The sequence below is a fragment of the Mus pahari genome, chromosome 2 (assembly GCF_900095145.1).
Source record: "Mus pahari chromosome 2, PAHARI_EIJ_v1.1, whole genome shotgun sequence".
NCBI lineage: Eukaryota > Metazoa > Chordata > Mammalia > Rodentia > Muridae > Mus > Mus pahari.
In genome coordinates this window covers 102841588-102864039 of record NC_034591.1, presented here as the reverse complement: position 1 = coordinate 102864039, position 22452 = coordinate 102841588, and the positions used below count along the sequence as shown (strand labels likewise).

General features: G+C 45.3%; 1 protein-coding gene across 3 annotated transcripts; it reads left to right on the top strand.

The window, feature by feature from the left end:
• The first annotated feature begins 1519 nt into the window (after nucleotides 1-1519).
• On the top strand, nucleotides 1520-14770 carry LOC110317171 (N-acetyltransferase family 8 member 2). 3 transcript variants are annotated; one of them, XM_029533661.1, is made up of 5 exons: nucleotides 1520-1966; nucleotides 7413-7540; nucleotides 11275-11411; nucleotides 11506-11649; nucleotides 11993-14770. In XM_029533661.1, exon 5 carries the CDS (start codon nucleotides 12067-12069, stop codon nucleotides 12757-12759), a length of 693 nt encoding a protein of 230 aa, XP_029389521.1. In that variant the 5' UTR covers nucleotides 1520-1966; nucleotides 7413-7540; nucleotides 11275-11411; nucleotides 11506-11649; nucleotides 11993-12066; the 3' UTR covers nucleotides 12760-14770. The 3 variants fall into 3 exon arrangements, with proteins under 3 accessions (XP_029389521.1, XP_029389531.1, XP_029389533.1); XM_029533671.1 differs by lacking the exon at nucleotides 7413-7540; XM_029533673.1 differs by lacking the exons at nucleotides 7413-7540; nucleotides 11275-11411.
• The last annotated feature ends 7682 nt before the right edge of the window (nucleotides 14771-22452 follow it).

Below are 22452 nucleotides of genomic sequence, written 5' to 3'. Positions count from 1 at the left end.
TGTGTTATGGAGAGTTATTTCTATNCTCCATGTCTTGTGTTCTCACAGGGGAACACCATTTCCATGTTGCCTGATGAGTAGAAGAGGGGNCGTGGAGCTTTTTACACTCACAGACAGGGTCTTATCTATGTGCCATGTACCCATCTCCTGGGGGGAGGGAGGCAGATGTCATCAGTGGTCTAGAACCAATTGCTTTTTTTCCCCCAAAGATTTATTTATTATATTTATATGAGTACACTATAGCTGTCTTCAGACATACCAGAAGAGGTCATCAGATCCTATTACAGATGGGTGTGAGTCACCATGTGGTTTCGGGGAATTGAACTCAGGACTTCTGGAAGAGTAGTCAGTGCCCTTAACTGCTGAGACACCTCTCCAGCCCCGAACCAATTCTCCATGAGTAAGACTTCCCCATCTCCTCCTGAAGGATGCAAAGGTGGAGCCCATGCTGGGCTGATGGCTGCATGTATCTGTGGATGGGATTGGCATCACTGAGTCAGGGATTGATACAAGAAGGAAGATGCACTGGAGCTGGCAAGTCCACATGATACATAGGAAATTGTGCCAGGAGCTCTGAGNTATGCTGCTCAGAGTTAACCTGGGAAACACAGTTTCGGAGACAGAAACAGGAAGCGGTGTCTGCTGGGGATGCTTGGATCTGAGAAATATGGTCATACACAACACTTTTTGGTTTTCGGAGACAGGGTTTCTGTATAGCTCTGGCTTTCCTGGAACTCACTCTGGCCTCGAACTCAGGAATCTGCCTGCCTCTGCCTCCCAAGTGCTGTGATTAAAGGCGTGTGCCACCACTGCCCGACCATGCATCTCACTTTTGATGGAGCAATGAACACTAAGTGTTAGAGTATTACCNCAGGTTAAGTTTATGTTGTATCCCTTTCATGTTAAAAAAAAAAAAGATGTAGGAAAGATAATTGTTTGAAAAGGTATAAATTCAAAGAGCTAGGATCTCCAAGGTTAGAAAGAGCAAANTGTGGGTGGAGCTTTTGTAATAATGGAGTGACTGTGGCCAGAGCCAGTGGCTGTGCCACTTTGACTCTGACTGAATGAATTGATCCCAACCAATCCTAGGAACAGAGGTGCAGATATAAATAGAGGCAAAATGAAGCTGCAAAGTCATTATGTTTAATGTGAACCGTGCACCTAGAATCTCTGTCCTGAGGATCCACCTTGGGCTGTGGAGCCAGAGACACCAACAGTTTGGATTTTGTAGAGGAAAGCACCTTACACACCCAATCAGGCTTCACGGGAAGAACCAGGGTGAGCGGAGAGGGACCTGAAGCTTGAAATAGGCGGTTGAATAAACCAGAGAGAATGTGTCCCTTCCAAAGAAGCAAGAAAGCCCACTGAGCCTATTCCTCACACATAAACCATGTCATTTATTGAAGCCTNAGAAGTACCAATTCTTTGAACCTGGGTTTCCCTTGCAGTTCAACCCCGAGGGATGTTGTGTANGCATGATACATTCTTAAACTAGTGAAATGAGTGTTTTTTTTTTTTAATTAAAAACAACTTGATTGAGGGCAAAGTCTGAGTACCTACGGAGCATGAAGCCCTGGAAACCAGTAGACACACACTCCTGCAAGGACAAGATCTTCAGTGGCCTCTGCTCTCTCGTCCTGCGTCAGCCTCGGGTCCTGCCTCCAGGGGGCGCCGCGCGTCCAGAGCAGCGCTGAGGCTCGCACCCCTTTCTTTACCTGTTCTCCACACTTGGACTTGGAGGGCGCCCAGTGAACTTGGGCCAGGAGTCTGCTCACCATCTCAGGAGAAAAGTGTCCGCAGGGCAGGAGAAGCNCTCGCTGCGTCAGTTCCTGAGAGCGGAGCTCACTCTCGGTCTCGGTCAGCCCAGAAAGATCTTCCCCANGGAAACAAGTCCTCCACTTCCGGAAGACACAGTTCCAGCCCAGGGAGAGAGCTGCTGAGCTGCTGAGGAAGTCTTTCAGATCTGGTGGGTGTCGCCCTCACCTTCCTTCAGATGAGTCTTCCTCACCACAGAGCCTGAGTTGCTGACACAGAGTAAAGCAGGTGCCCTTCCAGCAGAGGTGGAAACTGAAATGGTGTTTTGAGTCGTGCCTTTGTTCTTAGCCAACATCCTGGCTCTCCTTAGAAACCCTCAGGTTCTCCCTGGGGTGGAGACATTACCACCACGGGAAGATTCACTGTCCTTTGCNAGANCATTCTGGACTCTTATCATGTGGGCTCTCAGGTAGAATTAGGGAGGCATCCACGTGGGGAGGTGAGCGAGTGTNTTTGATTGAAGGAGCTCCAGGAGTGCTTGGAAGCCTGGGGCCACATTAATATCCTCACCCAAGATGGGCGTTCCTCAGGACACTGAGTTTTCCCTGACACTATGTTGGTCCGAGGTGAGACCTCCTGTTTTTGGCATTGTGGAGGCAGAGAATGGCTTAAGACCGAGGCACTGCTCTTAAGGAGGCCACCAAGGAATGGAGTGGATGACAGGTGGCAAGGTCCTGCCTCTACAGGTTCTGCGTCCTTATTAGGCATCAGGGAGTCAATTCCAGGAGCACAAGAGACCACAAGTAGGCTTTTTTCCTGAGGATTGACTTAGCTAGAGTAGGGGTTGTAGGTGGGCGTAGGTGGGCTGGGGTGGTGACATAGCAGGAGTAGCTTCTGGCTTTGGCATGAATACATCCTTACATCTGTCTACAGCAGGGAACAGAACTCAGGTCCCAACATGAGTAGGCTATAACCCTGTAGCCTACCCCTGTGGTCCCACTTAATGTTACTTAGGCCTCAAAGAGTCTACAACCTACCAAAACAGTGACACCATTTGGAGACCAACATTCAAATACATAAACCTATGGGGAACATTTGCCATTCTGTCACTAATAGCAGTCAAGTCATACGTTTTTCAAACATGATCTTGCCCCAGCAGGATCTTAGTTGCTCTTTTATAGTTGTGTGCTCAGGGTGCTCATCCCACNTGAATCCTGTTAAATCTGCTGTCAATTTAGCTCTAAAATGGATGTCCACATGGTAGAGGCTCAGCGGTCTTAATGTCTTCACTCTGGTCTCAGCTACCTTTGTGTCTCTTGGGTTTCTGCCAACCCAACCGATTCCTTTGTCAATTCAGACAAGGCTATCATTCAGACCATACAAGCCGTGACATGCTGAGAGACCATGAAATGCAAGGTGGTAGCAAATCACTCCTCTGAGTGAATTAACCGTAAGTCTTGTGCCTTTTGTTTCTGCCAGACTCACTTCAGAGCCCNGCCTCAGGTAGCTTGGGTTCTTTCAAGCAAGGTTGCTCNCCTTGTCCAGCTGCTTCCTGAGCCATCTGGGGCCCTGCACCTGGGCCTTCTCTAGCTCAGATGCTACACCTGCCTTTGGGGAGGTCTGCTGCCATCTTTCTCTCTCTCCTGATTGATTCTCACGTATGTATCCAGGCATACACACACACACACACACACACACACACACACACACACACACACACAAAGTGCATGCACCCCACTAATTAAAACAGTATGTATCTGTTCCTTGTAAGGGTCCATGCTACATGAACTTGAAGTTGTTCACTTTCCTCTCCCTCCCACATTTCTGCCCCATCCTAATGTTCACCCCTCTATGTAGGGTGTCTTTCCTCCAAAACTATGACCATATTCTCTTCAAGCTGCTCCTTAGTCCTGCTCAGGGGATCTCTGTTTCTCTCCCTTCAACCTGAGAGCTCCCTGACTGATGGCAAGAGGTTAAGGAAGCTCTCCTAGAGCCTCCATCCCAAGTCCTTCCCTGAAACCCTCACTGCCTCTCATCCTCTCCCCCACATCCTCTGGTCTTTATTATTCATTTTTGTAAAGTTCTAAAGCCTATCCCTCAAGCCCTAAAACTCCTAAGAATCCTATTTAGTATAAGACCCCTACCAAGGCTACCTTTCCTCTTTCTCCTTAGAACTTGCTTGCCTCCCTCTCTGGTGGCCATAAGCCCAGGCTAAATGTCATGTAGCAGAATACATCATGATTTTGTGTTCTACCTATCATCCCTGTCCTGTGGCCCTCCTTCTGCTACCTAGACCATGTCCAAAAGCTACCCAACTTTGCCACATGATGACTCCTGAGGAGCTTCTGTGATGTAAGGTTCCGTCTTCCTTGAATGTCTCCTGAGCCCACTGGCCCTGACTACATCAGGCCCAAGCTAACAGCAGCAAACAAGTGCTGGCTTATAGACATCATGACCCTGTGCAGGACGCCATGAGTAAAGACAGAGGGCCCTCGCTGATGTTTTGGTCAGTACTGTGGGCAAAGAGCATCCATCTCATGGGGGTATCTTGCGAGAAAAGGTGCTCTTTTATGTCAGTCTTGCCTGGTTTGTTTAAGTACTTCCTCAGATAATCTGTGTGAAGTTGTGCCCTTCCTCAGCCTTGAGCATGCTAAACAGACCTAGAGTGCTTGCCACAGTGGACTTAACTACCCAGGTGGAGTCATCACCTGCTCCACCTGCAATTTCCTACAGGGATTTAGAAGAATAGACTGCCCACTGAGCTTGCTTGCAGCATAATCCAGCTGAAACAAAGGATGGGTTTTGTGGTCTTTCTTTTATAACCTGGAGCTCCAGAATTAAAACTTTGAGCCTTCTTCAGAACCTTGTCTTGGCTCCATCCTCTCCCTCCCTGTCCTTTTCATTTCCAGCCCCTCTTTCAGGTAACCCAGTTTATCCATGGCCGGTGGACTGCTACTGGTAGCGCCCGAAGGAGAGGTCTGAAAATAGGGGACCCACTGAGAAAGGCTGTCTTAGGTGGAGCTCCACAGAAAACAGAATAAGTAACAGTATTCTGCACAGTAAGCAACGACAGCATTAATGCTAGAGCTAGTTATAAAGTTTACCTTTTTGAGGCTGTTGTTGCAGGAGGTGCATTAAGGGTATACACCAAGGCTGAAGAGGTGTTGACCGGATGCCAACTTCACTTAGGGGTGACAGAGTGATGGGACAGGGGAATTCTATACAGGCATTTGTCCAGCCAGGATCTGCATCAGGTGAGAGGAGCAGGGTTTAAAAAACAGTTGTTAGAAAAATTCTTAGCTCAAGTAGATTTATGCTATCCATGGTTCTCAAGTAGGAATGGTAAATATACCAATGACATGAGAAAGAGAGAGGGAGAATAAGGTTTCAGAAAAGCAGTTGTCCCCTGTCCAGGAAGCATTAGCAAAAGAGGAGGAAAATGGCAATAAGCTATTTCAGCACCCTCCTTGGGATGGGAGGAAATCGGGAGATGTCCTGCTTCCTTTTCTGGCTCCTACTGGACATCTCCTTAGTTCTGGTCATATCTAGGTCCCTTTGAGACAGCAAGTTCTCTTCCTTCTCTGTCTGTTGTCTGTCCTTGGTGCAACAATCTGTCCCTGTGTGTCAATTCATGTCTGTTTGTGTTTCATTGTTTGAAGGATTATTGTTCTGTATTTCATGTTCAAAAGAAAAAGTTGTTAAAACTTCATTTGCTCCACTCCTTGATTTAGTTGAACTGGTTTAGAAGGCAGTCTCAATTTGCACAGTAGAACTGATAAGTTACTGTGCACCATAGCTGGGAGTCAAGCACAGCTGGAGAAGCCCTGCTAGGGGCTGATTATCTGCCAAGCCACTTTTAAAGGGGCCAACAGCTTCAGCATCTTTGGTAAGGGAGCTGATGGCTGTTTTTTTCCTAGAAAAATCTCTGTAACTGTGTTTATTGGGTTCAGCAAGTGACAAGGTGCTTTTTCTTTTGAAATTACAGCTAGAAAGGATAAGAAAAGTTTGGTCTAAATATATGTGTTTAGCCACTTCATTTTTGTATCTGACTGGTTTTAAATATCTTCTGCATGTCTTCGTTATGTAAGGCCCCGAAACAAGGGAAGACCTCGCCCAGATCCCAGGATGAAATGACGCCCCCAAAACTCAAGAGTAACCGGTCTTGATGCAAAACCGCAAGAGCTTTATTCAATGGGCTAGCAGAGGCTGAACTCCTAACTTACACAAGAGCTGAAGAGTTCGACCCTTTGTCCTAACAGTAGGAGGTTTTTGAAGGCAAAACCACAGGAGGGGGGAAGGGGGTAGAAGTGAATTACAACTTTTTCTCCAGCTGAGCTGTCCTTGGTAGGCTCACAAGAAATGGGGAGTAAGAGAATTACAGCTCTTCTCTGTCGGAGCCGGCCTTGGTAAGATCACAAAAGGGGGAGTTGTGTAAATATCATTAGAGCGGGGATGAGTTACAGCTTGTCTTCTGGCGGAGTTATCTTAGTAAACATTCCACAGGGGATAGGAAAGTCACACCTGGCTTCATTTATTGGCAAAGGGGTCATAAGCTATCTTTTGGTGCACATTCCTGGTCCCAAACTCGGGGAGAAGGGCGCCTAGCTAGCTGTCAGGCAGAGGGACAGAAGGCTTCCTGCTGGCCTTTGAGAACAAAGAGCTCTTTACTGGCCATATTTCTAATGATCTGGGGAACAGGTTTTGGGGAGTGTTAAAGGTGAGGCTCCGAACAGCTTCGAGGAGTATTAAAGCTGGGGCTCCACAGTAGCTTTGGTGCCTCTGATGTGTACTGGTTTATTAGAGGACAAGATTGCCCTTCAACTTGGCCTTTTTCTGATACTCACTCACCTTCAAGGGATTGGTTATTCCAATAATCCAAAACAAAGTTCCAAAATTAAGATTTATGAAAAGTTAATGAAACTAGCAACTTATGAAGACATTACAACCTGGCTTGTTCTATTCCTTTGCATCTTGATGGTTGTAAAAGGTTTGCATTTGATGTGTCTGCTTGTAATTTTAAATAACCCATGAAGTGATATCACTGGAAAGTTTTACCTCAAAGAACAGCTAATAGGGGGCTGAAGAGATGGCTCAGCAGTTAAGAGCATTGACTGCTCTTCCAGAGTTCCTGAGTTCAAATCCCAGCAACCACATGGTGGCTCACAACCATCCTTAATGAGATCTGATGCCCTCTTCTGGTGTGTCTGAAGATAGCTACAGTGTACTTACATATAACAATAAATAAATCTTTAAAAAAACAAACAAAAAGAATAGCTAATAGCCCAAAAAATTGTTTCTGCTTCAATACAAGAAGTTAGGACTTTGAATCTTTCAGTGTATGTTATTCATTATATAAATGGAATTTTATTAACTGATCCCGCTGATGGTGCTTCACTATAAGCCTTTGCTCTTCTTATACAATAAGCTTTAAAATTTTGGAGTTGTTGCTGCTCCATAAGAGATTCAAATGCAATGTCTTTTTCAATATTTGGGGCCTCAGTTAAATCCTAAACAAATTATCGCACATAAAATTCAAGTAAGAAAAGATAGTTTATTTGCTTTAAATGATTTTCAAAAGCCATTAAGAAATGTTAATTGGCTAAGACCTCACCTTAAGTTTGCCACAAGAGCACTTAAAACTCTGTTTGATGACCCAGCCTGCAGGTCAGTCAAAGGGGTCTGCAAGAGAGAGAGTGGAGACTGAGGGGCAAGAGATGTGAAGAACGGAGACAAGACAGTCTGTCTCATCAAGTCTCAAGTCTCGTTTATTGGAAGGCAGCTATGGGTATGTATGCACTCGCTGGGGAGTACAGCTGGAGACTCTTAACCACAAGCCCAGGATGGACTGGAGAAAAACAAGAGGTTATCAGAGTGTTCAGCTGTGGTGGGCTTCTTGCAAAAACATCATGTTAGGAAAACAAGTCTCTCATCAGGGTGGAAAAGTACCACCTGTAAGTAAATAGCCCAAGATGGCTGCAGAGATGATAGCCGCTTTCTGCTAAGAGTCGGCTCCCAACAGTTTGACATTTCTCAAGAGGAGTGGAAATCTGAATTCCCCTGGACTATTAACTGATGGGGGACAAATACCTTTGCAGAAAGTAGAGGAAACTATTAGGCAACAACAGATACATTATATAGACTGTGATCATTTATTGGCTGTTTCACAGCAGTCCTTTGGCAAAAGGGACCATTAATGTGGATTCATCTTTCTTTCTTTTTTTTTTTTTGTTGTTGTTTTTTCTAGACAGGGTTTCTCTGTGTAGCTCTGTCTGTCCTGGAACTCACTTTGTAGACCAGGCTGGCCTTGAACTCAGAAATCCGCCTACCTCTACCTCCCAAGTGCTGGAATTAAAGGCGTGCACCACCACTGCCTGGCCAGGATTCATCTTTCTTCATCTCCAAGTAAAGTTTGAACACCCTATTATGAAGCTGTTACTGTGTTAATACAGAACTGTAGGATAGAATCATGAAAGTATTTTGGAAAGAATGTCTTTTGTTTTATTTTTTTGTTTTTGTTTTTGTTTTCAAGACAGGGTTTCTCTGTATAGCTTTGGTTGTCCTGGAACTCACTCTGTAGACCAGGCTGGCCTTGAACTCAGAAATTCTGCCTGCTTCTGCCTCCCAAGTGCTGGGATTAAAGGCATGTGCCACCACCACTGCCCAGCAAGAATGTCTTAAGAACCTGATGAAATATTTAGTCCTCATTCCAAGCAGCAATTAAATTGGTTATTGTCGAATACTGATATTTGGCCTATTGCATGTGCAAATTTTTCAGGCAAAATTGATATCATTATCCAAAATATAAGTTGTTACAATTTGCCTCTGTGAATGCTTTTGTATTTCCTGTAAGGTGGCATATTTACAGGTGGCTCATCTAATGGGAAAGCAGCATATGTGATTGGATCACATGCTTATTCTCTTGAGTTTCTTCTTGCTTCAGCACATTATTGAATTATGTGCTGTAGCCACTGTTTTTGAAATGTTGAAAAATCAAGCTTTTAATTTGTATACTAATGGCCAATATATAGCTCATGGTTTATAATCGCTGGAAATTGTTCCTATTTTAGATACTGCTAATTCTCAAATTTTATAGTTGTTTATACAAATACAGCTTTATTTAAGAAATATGTACTGTTCCTTACTTTATAGGACATTTAAGAGCTCAGACTGGATTTCCTGGACCCCTGAGCAATGCCACAGCAGATTTGTATACCAGGCAGATTATAGGCCTTACAGGAACAATTAGCCAAACAATCTCATTCTTTACATCATCAAAATAGTAATAGTTTGAGACAACAATTTGGTATTTCTAGAAAAGGTGCATGTCAAATTGTAAAGACTTGTTCTCAGTGTCCTCAATTTCTTCATGTAGGCCCTATGCCCAATCATATTTGCAAATAGATGTAACTCATTATACAGAATTTGGAAAATTGAAATATATACATGTCTGTATTGACACTTGTTCAGGATTCTCTTTTGCTTTTCTATATATGGGAGAAGCTTCTAGAAATGTAACTGACCACTGCTTACAAGCCTTCAATGCTATAGGATTACCTAAAGTCATCAAGACAGATAATGGGACAGCTTGTACTGGAAACAACTTTATATCATTTTGTAAAGAATTTGGTATTGAGTATAAAACTGGAATTCCTTATAACCCAATGGGACAAGGAATTGTTGAAAGTGCACTTCACACTCTGAAAAATTGGCTTTTAAAAAACAAAAGAGGGCTGGAGAGATTGCTCAGGTTAAGAGCACTGACTGCTCTTCCAGAAGTGCTGAGTTCAAATTCTAGCAACCACATGGTGGCTCACAACCATCTGTAATGGAATCTGATGCACTCTTCTGGTGTGTGTCTGAAGACGACTAGAGTGTACTCATATAAATAAAAATGAATAAATCTTTAAAAAATAAAAAATAAAAATTAAAAAAAAAGAGGAGTTATATTCCTCAAGGTCACCAAAAGCATACCTTGCCTTTGTATTATTTAATTTTTTTGCAAACTGATGCTAAAGGTCAGTCTGCAGCAGATCACCACTGACATCCAGTCACTTCCAGCTCATATGCCATGGTTAAATGGTGGGACTAATACGCGAGATGGCCCCAACCCTGTTTTAATATGGGGGCAAGGTTCTGTCTGTGTTTTTTCACAAAAAGAAAATGGTGCCCGACTTCTGCCTGAAAGATTGGTTTGTCAAGTGGACATGGATCCTGCTCCTTCTAATGATTATGATACCAATGATGAAGATGGCTCAACATCCCTATCAGCCAGCTGAGTAAACCTGGAGTGTAGTCTCCACACTTGCTGGAGAACAAGCGTTTTCTATCAATTCTCAAAGCCACCCTCCATATACCTGGTGGCCAGACTTTGTGTTTGATTTTTGCCAATTAGCAGCTGGATTAGCTAACTGAGACATACCCACAGATGGCTTTAATTTCTACACTGCTTGGACCATTAATTTTCCTTTTGTTGCTTTTAACTTTTGGACCTTGAATCTTAAACAGATTGATTGCCTTCACACATGATGGGTGAGAAGAAGCAATATAGACACCCACCTAGGACAGGCACGGTCACCTGGCCACTCTTTACCCTAGATGGGATTATTGAAAACAAGTAAATCTTGTGCCATCATCTAGCTACCAGTACTACTCCTCTTTAAAAGACAAAAAAGGGGAAATTGTGCCCTTCCTCAGCCTTGAGCATGCTAAACAGAACCTAGAGTGCTTACCACAATGGACTTAACTACCCAGGTGGAGTCATCACCTTGCTCCTATTTACTACAGGGATTTAGAAGAATAGACCGCCCACTGAGCTTGTTTGCAGCATAATCCAGCTGAAACAAAGGATGGGTTTTTGTGGTCTTCCCTTTATAACCTGGAGGTGCAGAATTAAACTTTGAGCCTTGTTCAGAAACTTGTCTTGGCTTCATCCTTCTCTCCCTCCCCATCCTTTTCATTTCCAGCCCCCTTTTCAGGCAACCCAGTTCATTCATAGCCAGTGGATGGCTACATGAAGTGTATACTGTCTTGGTTATAAACGGCTGTCAAGCTCATTCCACCTTTGACTGTGGGGCCTATTATCTAGACCAAAGCACTGCAGGGGCTAAAAAGGACACATTCAGCAAAGTATTTGCATCAGCATGGTGGCTGAGTGATGTCATGCATAATGGTTAGGAGGGGGGACAGGAAGTCAGTTTGGACCATCAGGATCCATTGGCTCAGGACCAACCAAAGCTTAGAGGGGAAGAGAAGCCCTGCTTGTCGAGAGCACAGGTTTCTACAAAGAGTTATGTGCCAATACCAATGACTAGGCTGGAAAGCCGAGGTGGCAAAGTACACTGGGTGTAAGAGGCTAGAATATAAAAGGGACAGAAAGAGTGAAGCTTCCTGAAATGATGAGGAACTTGGGGCAAGCCAGATCCAGCCTCCCCTCTAGGACAATCCTGTGGTGATCAAGAAATAAATAGATATGGGTTCCCTCCCGTGTCAGCTCTTAACCCTTGGTTTATGATTGTCCAGGAGTCAGCCAATAAAGTGCCAGGCCAGATCTGCACCCTAGAGGTTCACCAGGCTCTGGTAGGTTTTACTGGATGTCATCGGAGGCAAAGGCCATCCTGGACACTTGGAACTGTGNTACTATATGAGAGGACAGAGAGGTGAGACTTGGTTCTCTTTGGGTCTGAAGCCCTAAAACCTTCTTGAAGACCCATGGGTGGAGAGTTTTTGCATTGATCCCTTGCTTTTCTGTAGACTGAATCATTCCAGTGGCTGGAAAGAGGATTTGTTGAAACTTGCGCCTGGGAGCACAGGAGTTTTCANTGTCTGGACCTGAAAGGGAATAGAAGATCTCAGAACAGCACGTCTGTCCACAGTGTGGCACCTCGGTTCCCAAAGGTCAGAGAACTTGTCATTAGAGGAGGAGGGTCACAGGGAGGGCTCTGCACACAGCTTCCTTTATTAAATCTTTAAAGCCACCTAGTCACCAGGTGCTGTTTTACCCTGGTCTCCAGGGGAAGACACCCGGGCTCAGAGAGGTCATGGGCCATGTCACCTGGCTAGAAAAGGGAGGAAGTAGAGTCATCAGTGAGGATGACCTGACACTTCTTTCAGTAGTAGTGTCCTGCTTCCTCTTGGGTGTCACCAGAGTCACACCTGTGAGTGGCTCCCGACTTCTCCCTGGCTTCTGAGAGTCTGGGAGGGAATNGGGGGCTGACCTGGCTTCCTCTATTTGCTGCAGGGCTCAGGGAAGCTGTGCAAGAAGGTCTGGATGTCCCTTGTGATNGCTGATATTTGAGAGCCAGAAGTCTCCCCATGGCTCCTTATCACATCCGACAGTACCAGGAGAAGGACCACAAAAGGGTCCTGGAATTGTTCTCCAGGGGCATGAAGGAGCTTATTCCTGCTGCCATCCGACAGATGCTGACACTGCCTCATTCTCTCCTGCTCTTACCTGGAGTGCCAGTGACTATAATCCTGGTGTCTGGCTCCTGGCTCCTGGCCACAGTATGCAGTTTTCTCTTTCTCCTTTGCCTGTGGCTTATTTTCTGGATTTCTTGCAGAAATTATGTGGCTAAAAGTTTGCAGGCAGATCTGGCTGACATCACCAAGTCTTACCTGAATGCACATGGCTCCTTCTGGGTGGCTGAGTCTGGAGACCAGGTAGTTGGCATGGTGGGTGCTCAGCCTGTCAAGGATCCTCCGTTAGGGAAGAAGCAAATGCAGCTCTTTCGCCTCTCTGTGTCCTCACAGCATCGAGGACAGGGGATAGCAAAGGCACTGGTCAGAACTGTCCTCCAGTTTGCTCGGGACCAGGGCTGCAGTGATGTTGTCCTTGAGACTGGCAGTGTGCAGTACAGTGCTCAGGCTCTCTACCAGGCCATGGGCTTCCGGAAGACAGGCCAGTACTTTGTGAGCATAGCCACAAGGTTAATGGGTCTTTCTATCCTCCATTTCACCTACTCTCTCCCTTTTGCTTGGGGACCAGGGCATAGCGGGAAATATTAAAAACAAGTACCATCCCATGTTAGCGCTGGCTACTCTCTGGCCCCAGTGGTCTCCCTGCCTCCCTGGCTTGTCCCATGTAGCCACTACCCGTCTTGAGGATCTCTTGCTGGGGATTATAATGCAGTAAAATCAAAAGTCTAGAGGCTTGTGATTTATCAGTCAGATTTATATTAATACGTTCTCAACCCACAAAAGGTCCCCACAATGAATTCAAAACTCAATTGAAATAAACTCAAGCTACACACCTAGATGGGGTAAACATACCCTATTTATTATTTAATCATCTATCTAGTAAATTCCAAATATATATGTCTCCTAGGATTGTGTGCTTCATCCTCTCCTATAGATTTTATTTTGTCTCCTCCTCCATGTCTCTTCTTCTCTCGGGTATTTCCTGTTACATTAGGGATGTGATCCCTTTCTCTTGGGTATTTCCTGTTACACAGGGATGAGCAGCTGAAACAGGATATAGGATCTTTGCAGAGAAGCTAAGGTGAACTCAGAACAAAGGCTTTTCTGGCACACTCAACTGGTCAGTTACTGGAAAATCTAAGACTTTCGTAGGATTGGAGCCACCACTGGTAGAGGCACAGCACGGTCATAGTTCAGGGAGTCTGCACCGAGAGAACTGGAGCAATGAAGCCTGTAACTTACTCCTAAGCCACCTTTGATGCAGTGAGAGTAACTCTGAATGGCCTCTCCTGGGTGGTGTGATCCCTCCTGGCCTCTTGGTCCCAGTCTTATGGGAAAGCACANTTAAATGCATGCAGAGCATGAAATGTACTTGGGGATTCAGGAAGATGAAATGGGATCAGGAATTGTATGAATATGTCACCCTAGGGAAAACACCCTGACCAATTGGCACTCGAGTAGGTTGGACATCAGTGGGTTTCCAGTGCTCCTGATTTTCCTCTGTAAAAAGTTAAAATGGCAGTTCAGGAGTTGGAACAGCACTGTAGAGTGGAGGAAGGCAGTCTCAGAACTATAAAGTTGTGGGTGAAGATGACCCTGCTAGGCATAGGAGCCTTCCAGAATTGTCAAGGAAAGGCCCGAGGGCCAANGAATCACAGATGTGGTTTCCACTGCTTTTGGTTGCATGCTGGAACTGGAGAACTCCTTGCTGAGGACATGACCTGCTTTGGTTTCAGGACATGGAAGAATCAACAGAGACTGACCTGGATGAGCCTGTGTGCTTGCTGGGTTTCTAGTGCCAAGAGGCTCGATCCAGGCTGCTGAGGGACAGTTGTTGAGACAGTCTTGCTCTGTGCTGTGTTGTTACATGCCGGGAAGATGTATGTTGTAGTGCTGTAGTGGCATTGTTATGTCTGCACACATACTTTCTGATTAAGACCTCCACAGGTGGATATTCCCATTGATTATTCTAAATCAAGACAAAATTATGTGATGTGGAGACAATAGGCCATAGGAAGGAGACTACTNCTACTGTTTTAGTTTTTATTAAGCAGGTATACTGTATCAGCTTGCCTTCAAAATATTTCTTTTTATGCCCAATGAACTGCTGTGCCAGCATCACTTGTAAAGGGAGCCTTTTCACAGTGGGAGGTAGTCACTCCAGAAACTCATAACTTCCCTGTTTGCCGAGCATAACTGACTAATCCTTTGATATAGCTCAATATTGGGTCATAAGTGGAAGAAAATGCACACACACACACACACACACACACACACACACACACACATCACCTGCTCCAAGGCTTAGAGGAGTTATTGAAGAGGGTNCATAAAGATNTAAGATCTGGAGTGGGTGGGATACACTGTATCTCTTTGGTCTGAATTGAAACATCCCCTTGTGGGTGGCTGACAGAGGCTCAGGAGACTCTGGAGAGCATTCCTCTTTGATGTCACCAAGGCAGTAAACATCAGCAGAGAGAAGCCTCTTAGGAACCCCAGGGTTGTGGTTTTGTGAGTCATTGCCAATGGAGTGGTCATACTGCCAGGGCAACCCGTGCTCCCATAAGTAATCCCTCACCTGTGTTCCCGTGCTCTAATAAACGGTTTCATCAAACTTGTCTTGGGTGGATTTGAGTTTGGTTGCTTGGTTCCTTGGTTGCTTGGGTCTGTCATAGTGCCTGGATGATGAGAATAGATGTTCATTCACATCCCCAGGGGGAAGTCAGACACACAACACTGACCCAGGCACAAAAACAGATGGTTTTACTCATTTTGTACCCACTTGGGAGGGGAGCCAAATGACAGGAACAGAGAGGCCAAGCAATTCCAGGGTGGAAAGACTGCCCAAGTGGGCAATCAGCATGTCTTTGGCACCTGGGAAAGCTGTGTGACCCTCCACCTCCTGCCTGGCATCTCTCCTGCTCAGGGACCCTGCTCCTGCATATAGTATTAGAACTTCACTGGACCTCCTTGCTCAGCCCCTGCCCTTTGTCTATATGGCAGCAGCTTAGGGGCAGTAAAATTTGCATCCTCCTTACTGGAATCTCTTCTGCTCAGCGACTTGGCTCCTGGACACAGCCTTAGATCTATGCTGGACCTCCTTGCCCATGCCCCTGTCCTTCCTCCACAGGCATGGCCGCCGCCCAGTGGCAGCAACAATTGCTGGCAGCATCCAAACATGCCACACTAACAGTCATTGACATCCTCCCAATCTCTGTTCCCCCTGCCATTATCATTACAATCTCAGCAACTGCACTTTCAGCTAAGGGGAAAGGGCGACCCTTTGTCCTTTGTGTTCTGTTTGTCATGGAGAGTTATTTCTATGCTCCATGTCATGTGTTCCCCTCAAGGGTAACACCAGCTGCCATGTTGCCTGATTAGTAGAAGTGGGGACATGGAGCTTTTTACATCTGCAAAGCTAATACCAGCACATAAATCTGCACCCTAGACAGGGTCTTATCCAGGTGCCATGTATCCATCTCCAGGAAGAAGGGAACAAATATTCATCAGTGGTCTAGTACCAATTCTTCATACGTTAGTAATGCTTCCCCATCTCCTCCTGAAGGATGCAAAGGTGGAGCCCATGCTGGGCTGATGGCTGCATGTATCTGTGGATGGGATTGGCATCACTGAGCCAGGGATTGATACAAGAAGGAAGATGCACTGGAGCTGGCAAGTCCACACGATACATAGGAAATTGTGCCAGGAGCTCTGAGCTATGCTGCTCAGAGTTAACCTGGGAAAATGGAGGTGGACACAGTTTGGGAGACAGAAACAGGAAGCAGTGTCTGCTGGGGATGCATGGATCTGAGAAATATGGTCATGCACAACACTTTTGATAGAGCAATGGCCACTAAGTGTTACAGTGTAACCATCTGTTAGTTTCATGTTGTATACTTTCATCTAAAAAAAAAAAAAAAAAGACAAAGAAAAGAGAATTGTTTGGAAAAGAATAAACTCAAATGCTAGGATCTCCAAGGTTCGAAAGAGCAAACTGTGGGTGGAGTTTTTGTAATAATGGAGTGACTGTGGCCAGAGCCAGTGGCTGTGCCACTTTGAGTCTGACTGAACTAATTAGTTTTATTGTGCGTTACTTCCAGAAATGCCAGTGAGGGGGTACTTACAGGAGCAGAAGTGACTCAAAGACAGGCATTGCAACAGGCTGGAGACTGTCCTTTCCAAATGACTCTTGTCTAAACCTCTTCCAGGCAGCTTGGCTGGCTTGTGCTTTTTCCAGACAGTTTGTCTGATATTGTTTTTTGTTTGTTTGTTTTGAAGCCTGGCCTGTCTAAGCATCATTTTGAAGCTTTATTGCTCCTTCTAGGCAGGGAGGCACCTACTGAATCTGGTCATTTTCAGGGACTTCCTGAAGTTAATGTGAGTTGTTCACTTTCCTGCTTAAGGAGCTTCCCTGCCGGATGGAATGTTTTGATTTCAGAGGAAATTGTTACATGACACAGTTTGCACATGTGTGTTTGCCTATATCTATGTATGTACTCCATGGATCCCTGGTACCATGGAGGTTATAAGATGTCAGATCCTCTATAACTAGAGTTGAATATGGTTATGAGCCACCATGTGGGTGCTGGGAACTGAAACCATGTCTTCTGAAAGAACAACACATGCTCTTATCCACTCAGCTATCTCTCCAACCCCAAGGAAGGTTTTAAGGATCATGGCGAGGGCTACATAGAGTTAGTGAAACAAATGTTCTTAACCTCACATAGTTAAATCTATGAAGTTCAAGTTCAGCAATCAGAACATGGCGACCTTGAGCCAACAGTCCCTGGCAGGTAGCCTGGCAGAGTTGCTCACTGCAGTATAGCTTCGGCACAGTCTTTGTTGATTATTTCTTGCTTTAGGGCATACATCCTTGAAGTCTTTCCTTCACAGCAACCAGCTAACCAGATTAATTTGTTTGATTAGGAATCAAGGAAAATTACTGGGCTGATTTGGACAACTTGTATAACACCTGCCTGGAGTTGCCCAAACAATAATTTTTTTTTGTATCATTGATCATTTGCAAAAGGTATCACATTTATTTACTTTGTGTGTGTGGTGCCTATAAAATAGTACACATGAAATAGTATTGACAACCAAGCTGACTGAGCAAGTTACAAGCGTTGAGTCTTTTTTTTTTTTTTTTTAAAAAATTGACAGCCAGACCAAGAGTGAACTCTTGCCTCTGAAAAGCCTCTTGGTGCTCAAGCTCTGGCTTAGAATGAAATAAAACCATAATTCCATCAGTACTTGGGAGGGGGAGGAACATAATGAGAGAGTTAGAACAGCTGAGAAACATCTGGTTCCTTTTCAAGGCTCTGCGCTATCTTTCAAACACTATTGAATACATTTGAACCATGGTTAAGGTCACAGACAGTCCTTGAAGCATTGCCAAGGCAGAGGTGGCTGTTGGAGGGTAGAAAGCTGAGAAGTGACCAAGCAGATATAAAACAGTTAGAACAGAATGACATTACCTGTGTGCAAAGGTGGGCATGTACAGGTCAGAGAACATCTTGCTGATTGGCCTGGGTTGTATGTCTTATCACTCACTGCAGAGTGATACAACTGAACTTCTCAAGGTCACCTGGGTTTAGTCCCTAGTGGTGGCAAATGTTTTGCAACTGACTATTTGGGGGGAGATATGTTTCTTCATAAGCATGAGGACATCAACAATAGACCAAAAGAAGTAGAAGGAGAAGGAGAAAGAGAAGGAGAAGGAGGAGGAGGAGATAGAGACAAAGAAGAGAAAGAGAAAAAAAAGAAAATCCATGTAACACCACTGTCTTGGTCAAGGTTCTCTTATAAAAGAAAGCACTTAATAGGGGTCTTGCTTGCAGTTTCAGAGACTTCATTATCCTCATGTCAAAGCGCATGGTGGTACGCATGATACTGGAGCAGTACCTAGGAGCGACATCCTGGTCCTCAGGCAGAGACAAGGACTCCCATTGCTTGAGCTTTCAAAATCCCAACGTGCATCTCCAGTAACATACTTCCTCCAACAAACACATACTTCCTAATCCTTTCAAATAGTGCCACTCCCTGATGACCAAGCATTCAAAGCTGTGAGCCTATGGGCTCAAGTACCATCAGGGCAAATCAAGACGTTGACTGGGGTTTCTTAAGGTGCCCACATCAGCACAAGGAAAGATTTATAAAATCTGTGTCATTGGAAGTCCCTGAACAACAGGCAGTTAGCTCCATCACAGTCCCCACCACCCCCAACAACCATGAACTGCTTATGTAGCCCAGGAGAGGGGCTCACAGGCCGTGTTATGTCTTGGAAGCTTCCAGAGTCATGTGAGCCTGCTTTCTCTTTAGGATATGTCAAAATCTGGAGGACACAGCTATGCAGTGCACTGCTTCTATATGAGACTTTAGATCCCAGGGAGCATCAGGGACCGCCACCATGTTCTGCTCCTCTGTTCATACACTCTGGAACCTCCCTAGGAAGCCCTGGCCTTGGTGGCTAAGAAGTGACAGCAGAGCAGGACCTCACTGTGTAATACCATTATCCTAAGGGACCCACAGTTGAGAATGAAACTGGATCCACAATTCACCAGGCAAAGGATGTCTGGACATGGACAGAGAGATGGCTGGTAAGGATAAAGGAGCATTGTTGTTTGCCATCTGGGCAAAGTAGAGCCAAGATGAATAGGTTCCATGGGGCTCTGGTCCAGCCTTGAATGCCAACCGTGTTATAGCTCTGAGAAGAGAAGCAAGGAAGTTTGGGTGGCTCAAGCAGGACCCGTAGCTGAGGTCCCAGTCTCTCAATAGGGACGGCTACTGCTGCAGCTCCAGTGCCAGCAGCAGAAGCACCAGTGGTAGTGGTGTCAGCAGCAGGTCCAAGGTCCAGCGATGAATGCTTTGGGAGAGAGAACTCTTCCCCACGTAAAAACAGCCACTCCCCGAAGATCCTCAGTGAAGTAACCTGTGCGCTTTACTCCATCTGGACAGGGACTTTATAAACATTGAGGAGTGGGGTGGGATTTAGGGTTAGCTGTTTCCTATTGGCTCAGTTTGAGATGTTAGTGGTGCTTGATTTGCATGGGGGAGGACTCCAGGTGTTTTTTCTATGTGACTGACTGCCCATGCTCCTCTTGGTGGGGTGTTGTGGTTACTTGTTCCAGAGCAGGAACAGAAATGGGTAGGGAGCAGCTCAGCTCCTACGGATCTCAAGTCTCTGGGATTCCCTGGGGTCTGAGTCACTCAGCCTTACCAGGTCTTCTGTCTGATGGCACAGTCCACTTGCCCCACACCTCCTCCTATTTGTTTTATAAAGGAGAGGTTTCATTAGAGTAACTGCCTTCTATGTTGGGAACAGTTTGATATTGAAGCAAGACCTGGATAGTAGTGATCTTTGCAATGCTACTCATCTGCTGTTTTAGAAATCGGATAAGTCAGGGTGCCAGGAAAAGCAGGACTCCCGTGACTTCTCCAGGTTAGGAAGCAGGAGCTGATGCAGAGGCCATGGAGGGATGTTACTTACTGGCTTGCTTCCCCTGGCTTGCTCAGCCTGCTTTCTTATAGAACCCAAGACTACCAGCCCAGAGATGGCACCACCCACAGAGGCCCTTCCCCCTTGATCACTAGTTGAGAAAAGGCCTTACAGCCGGATCTCATGGAGGCACTTCCCCAACTGAAGCTCCTTTCTCTGTGATAACTCCAGCTGTGTCAAGTTGACACACAACCAGCCGGCACACTGACTTATATCTTCTTTTTAACCAATGATTTGTAAACCCGCCATTCTCTGAAAAACAAACAAACAAACAACAAACAAAACCTTCCTTGGGCTAGGCAGGAGAACCACTGCCAGACGGATCTTCCCTTGTGTCCAGCACTGACCAAGGAGACTTTAAACAACTTTCACTAAGTTCTTTTTAAAGGATAGCGGTTAAAAAGATTTTCTTTGTCACCCAGTTGGCCCCAGATATTAAAAACAAATTATAAAAGTTAGAAAGACTTAAAGGTCTACCTAGGGCCCAGTTGCTGGGAGAAAGGGTGTTTAACAACAGAGAGCTGCCGGGGACAGGACATTTTGCATAACTGAGAGCCACCACCATCTTCTCTGCTGATAAGACATGGACTTACAGATACACAGCACATTTTTGGTGTCTCACTGTCTATCAGAAGAAGCCAATCCCCAGGTCTGGGTGATCACCGAGATCCTATCATTGTCCAACTAACCAGTTCGGCTACCTCTGTCCAGATTAAACAATACCCAACGACCCTGGAAACAAAATTCTGGTGCGAATTGCCTAGTGGCTTGCGGCAACAGATGTCCCGGTGCCCTGCCAGTCATCTTGGAATGCACCGTTCTTGCCTATGGAGAAAACTGAGACTTTGGAGTCTCATGAGTCTGCTTCTCAGCTTGGAGAACTACAGTCCTAGCAGACGTGATGGGACAGGTGTACTCTGTCTGGGACCTGAAAGAAAAAATTTTAAAAAAATTTAATATTAAATTAAAAAACTAAATTAATATTAATTTTAAAAATATATTGCCTTGGCTAACTCCTTCCCCCAAACATAAATCAAATGATTGATACCAGTCTCTATTCTCTTGGTCCCTGTGGCAAGCAAATCTTCTATCAACACTGGCTGGATGATCCTTAGGACTAACTACACCACTTGAAAACAGAATGAGTTCATAATCTGACTCACTCACTAAGACCAGCCGGGAATGTAAAGGCCCCAGATCTTAGTCTGGCTCCAAGACCTTAGCGCAACTGACTCCATAATGAACGTTTCACGTAGGCTGCAAAACTCAGCATGGAGATAATACCATCTGCCAATAATAAAAAATAAAAAATAAAAAAAGCCTAATTCACCCAAGTCCATGGGGAAAGTCTCTAAATGCACTCACCTTGCTTTTCAATGTGTGTAGTTAACTGTTCTTGTTAACTAAAGTATGTTAACCCAGAACATGGTTTTGTGCTTAGAAGTTCATCTTGACAACGGCTCAGGGCCACACTGGGATCTTGAACACCCAGTGTAGTCACTGTCTGGCAAATACTTTCTGTTGGCTTGAATACACTTCTGAGCATTTTTCTCGGGCGAGGACCCGGCCACACAGCGACAAGCAGTCTCCGAAGCTCACTAGCTCATTACTGCAAAACAGAAAACCCACAGTGGTGCTCAGCCTGATGGAGGCTTCTCGGCCTGGGCTCCAGGGTCAAAAGTGGAGCACTGGGTGGGAGCTCTGGTGAAGCACAGTGGTGACAGATACTGCTCATCTTGTTTTGTTCACACCAACCTCCCAAATGGCTGAGAAGTGTAGCAGTGGGACATGGTAAGGAGTGTGGAGCAGAGTCCCTGGGCCTCACTCAGCACCTTGTCACCTTTCCTGCGGGCTTCCCATGCTCCACGCTTTGTGTGCACTGTTTAGTGTTTAGCCCCAGGACACTTAGACGGAGTAACCCACTCATTCTGTTTACGTAAAGAAAAAAAATTTTAATTAGGCATGGTGGAAGACTCCTGTAATTCGGGGACTCGGGAGGCCGAGGCAAAGGAAGATGGAGAGTTTGAGGCCAGTCTGGTATATGTTGCAAGAGACTGCCTCAAAAAAAAAAAAAAAAAAAAAAGATTTTTTTTTTTTTCCCCCAAACCTACAGATTAAATGTAATCCATATAGGAATTCTGTGGTGGTGTTGAGAACAACAGAGACTTTCTTAGCTTGGGGAGCTGAGGATCTAGAAAACTTGAGAATGACAAAAGGCAGCTCTAGCAAGGGGCTTCTGGGTAATTGTCTAAAAATTCAGACTCAAATGCATGGACCAAATTTTAGAGTTTTAGAGACATGTTTATTAGAGCTTTGTAGTTAGAAGCTTAAGAGACATGAAGTCAGCGTGCCATTTGGATTAACCTGAGATGGAGGCCAGCCACATGGCAGACAAGAAGACACATGGTGAGAACCGGGGCTTCATGGGAAAAGCAAGGAAACCAGAGGACCAGCCAAAGTACACTTAGGGGCTGGAGAGATGGCTCAGTGGGTAAGAGGACTGGCTGCTTTTCTGAAGGTCCTGAGTTCAAATCCCTGCTGGCTTCTTATCCAAATACATGTGACCCACAAAAACCTCTCTCTCTCTCTCTCTCTCCCCCCCCCTCTCTCCCTCTGTGTGTGTGTCTGTCTGTCTGTCTCTGTCTCTCTATCTCTCCTTTTTTCCCTCCTTCTCTTTCAAATAAATTAAAGTAGAAGTTCTGGGTGTGGTGGCCCATGTCTATAATCCCAGTACTCCATTGCTTTGGGGGGGGTGTGCTTCTTCTTCTTCTTTTTTTTTTTTTTTT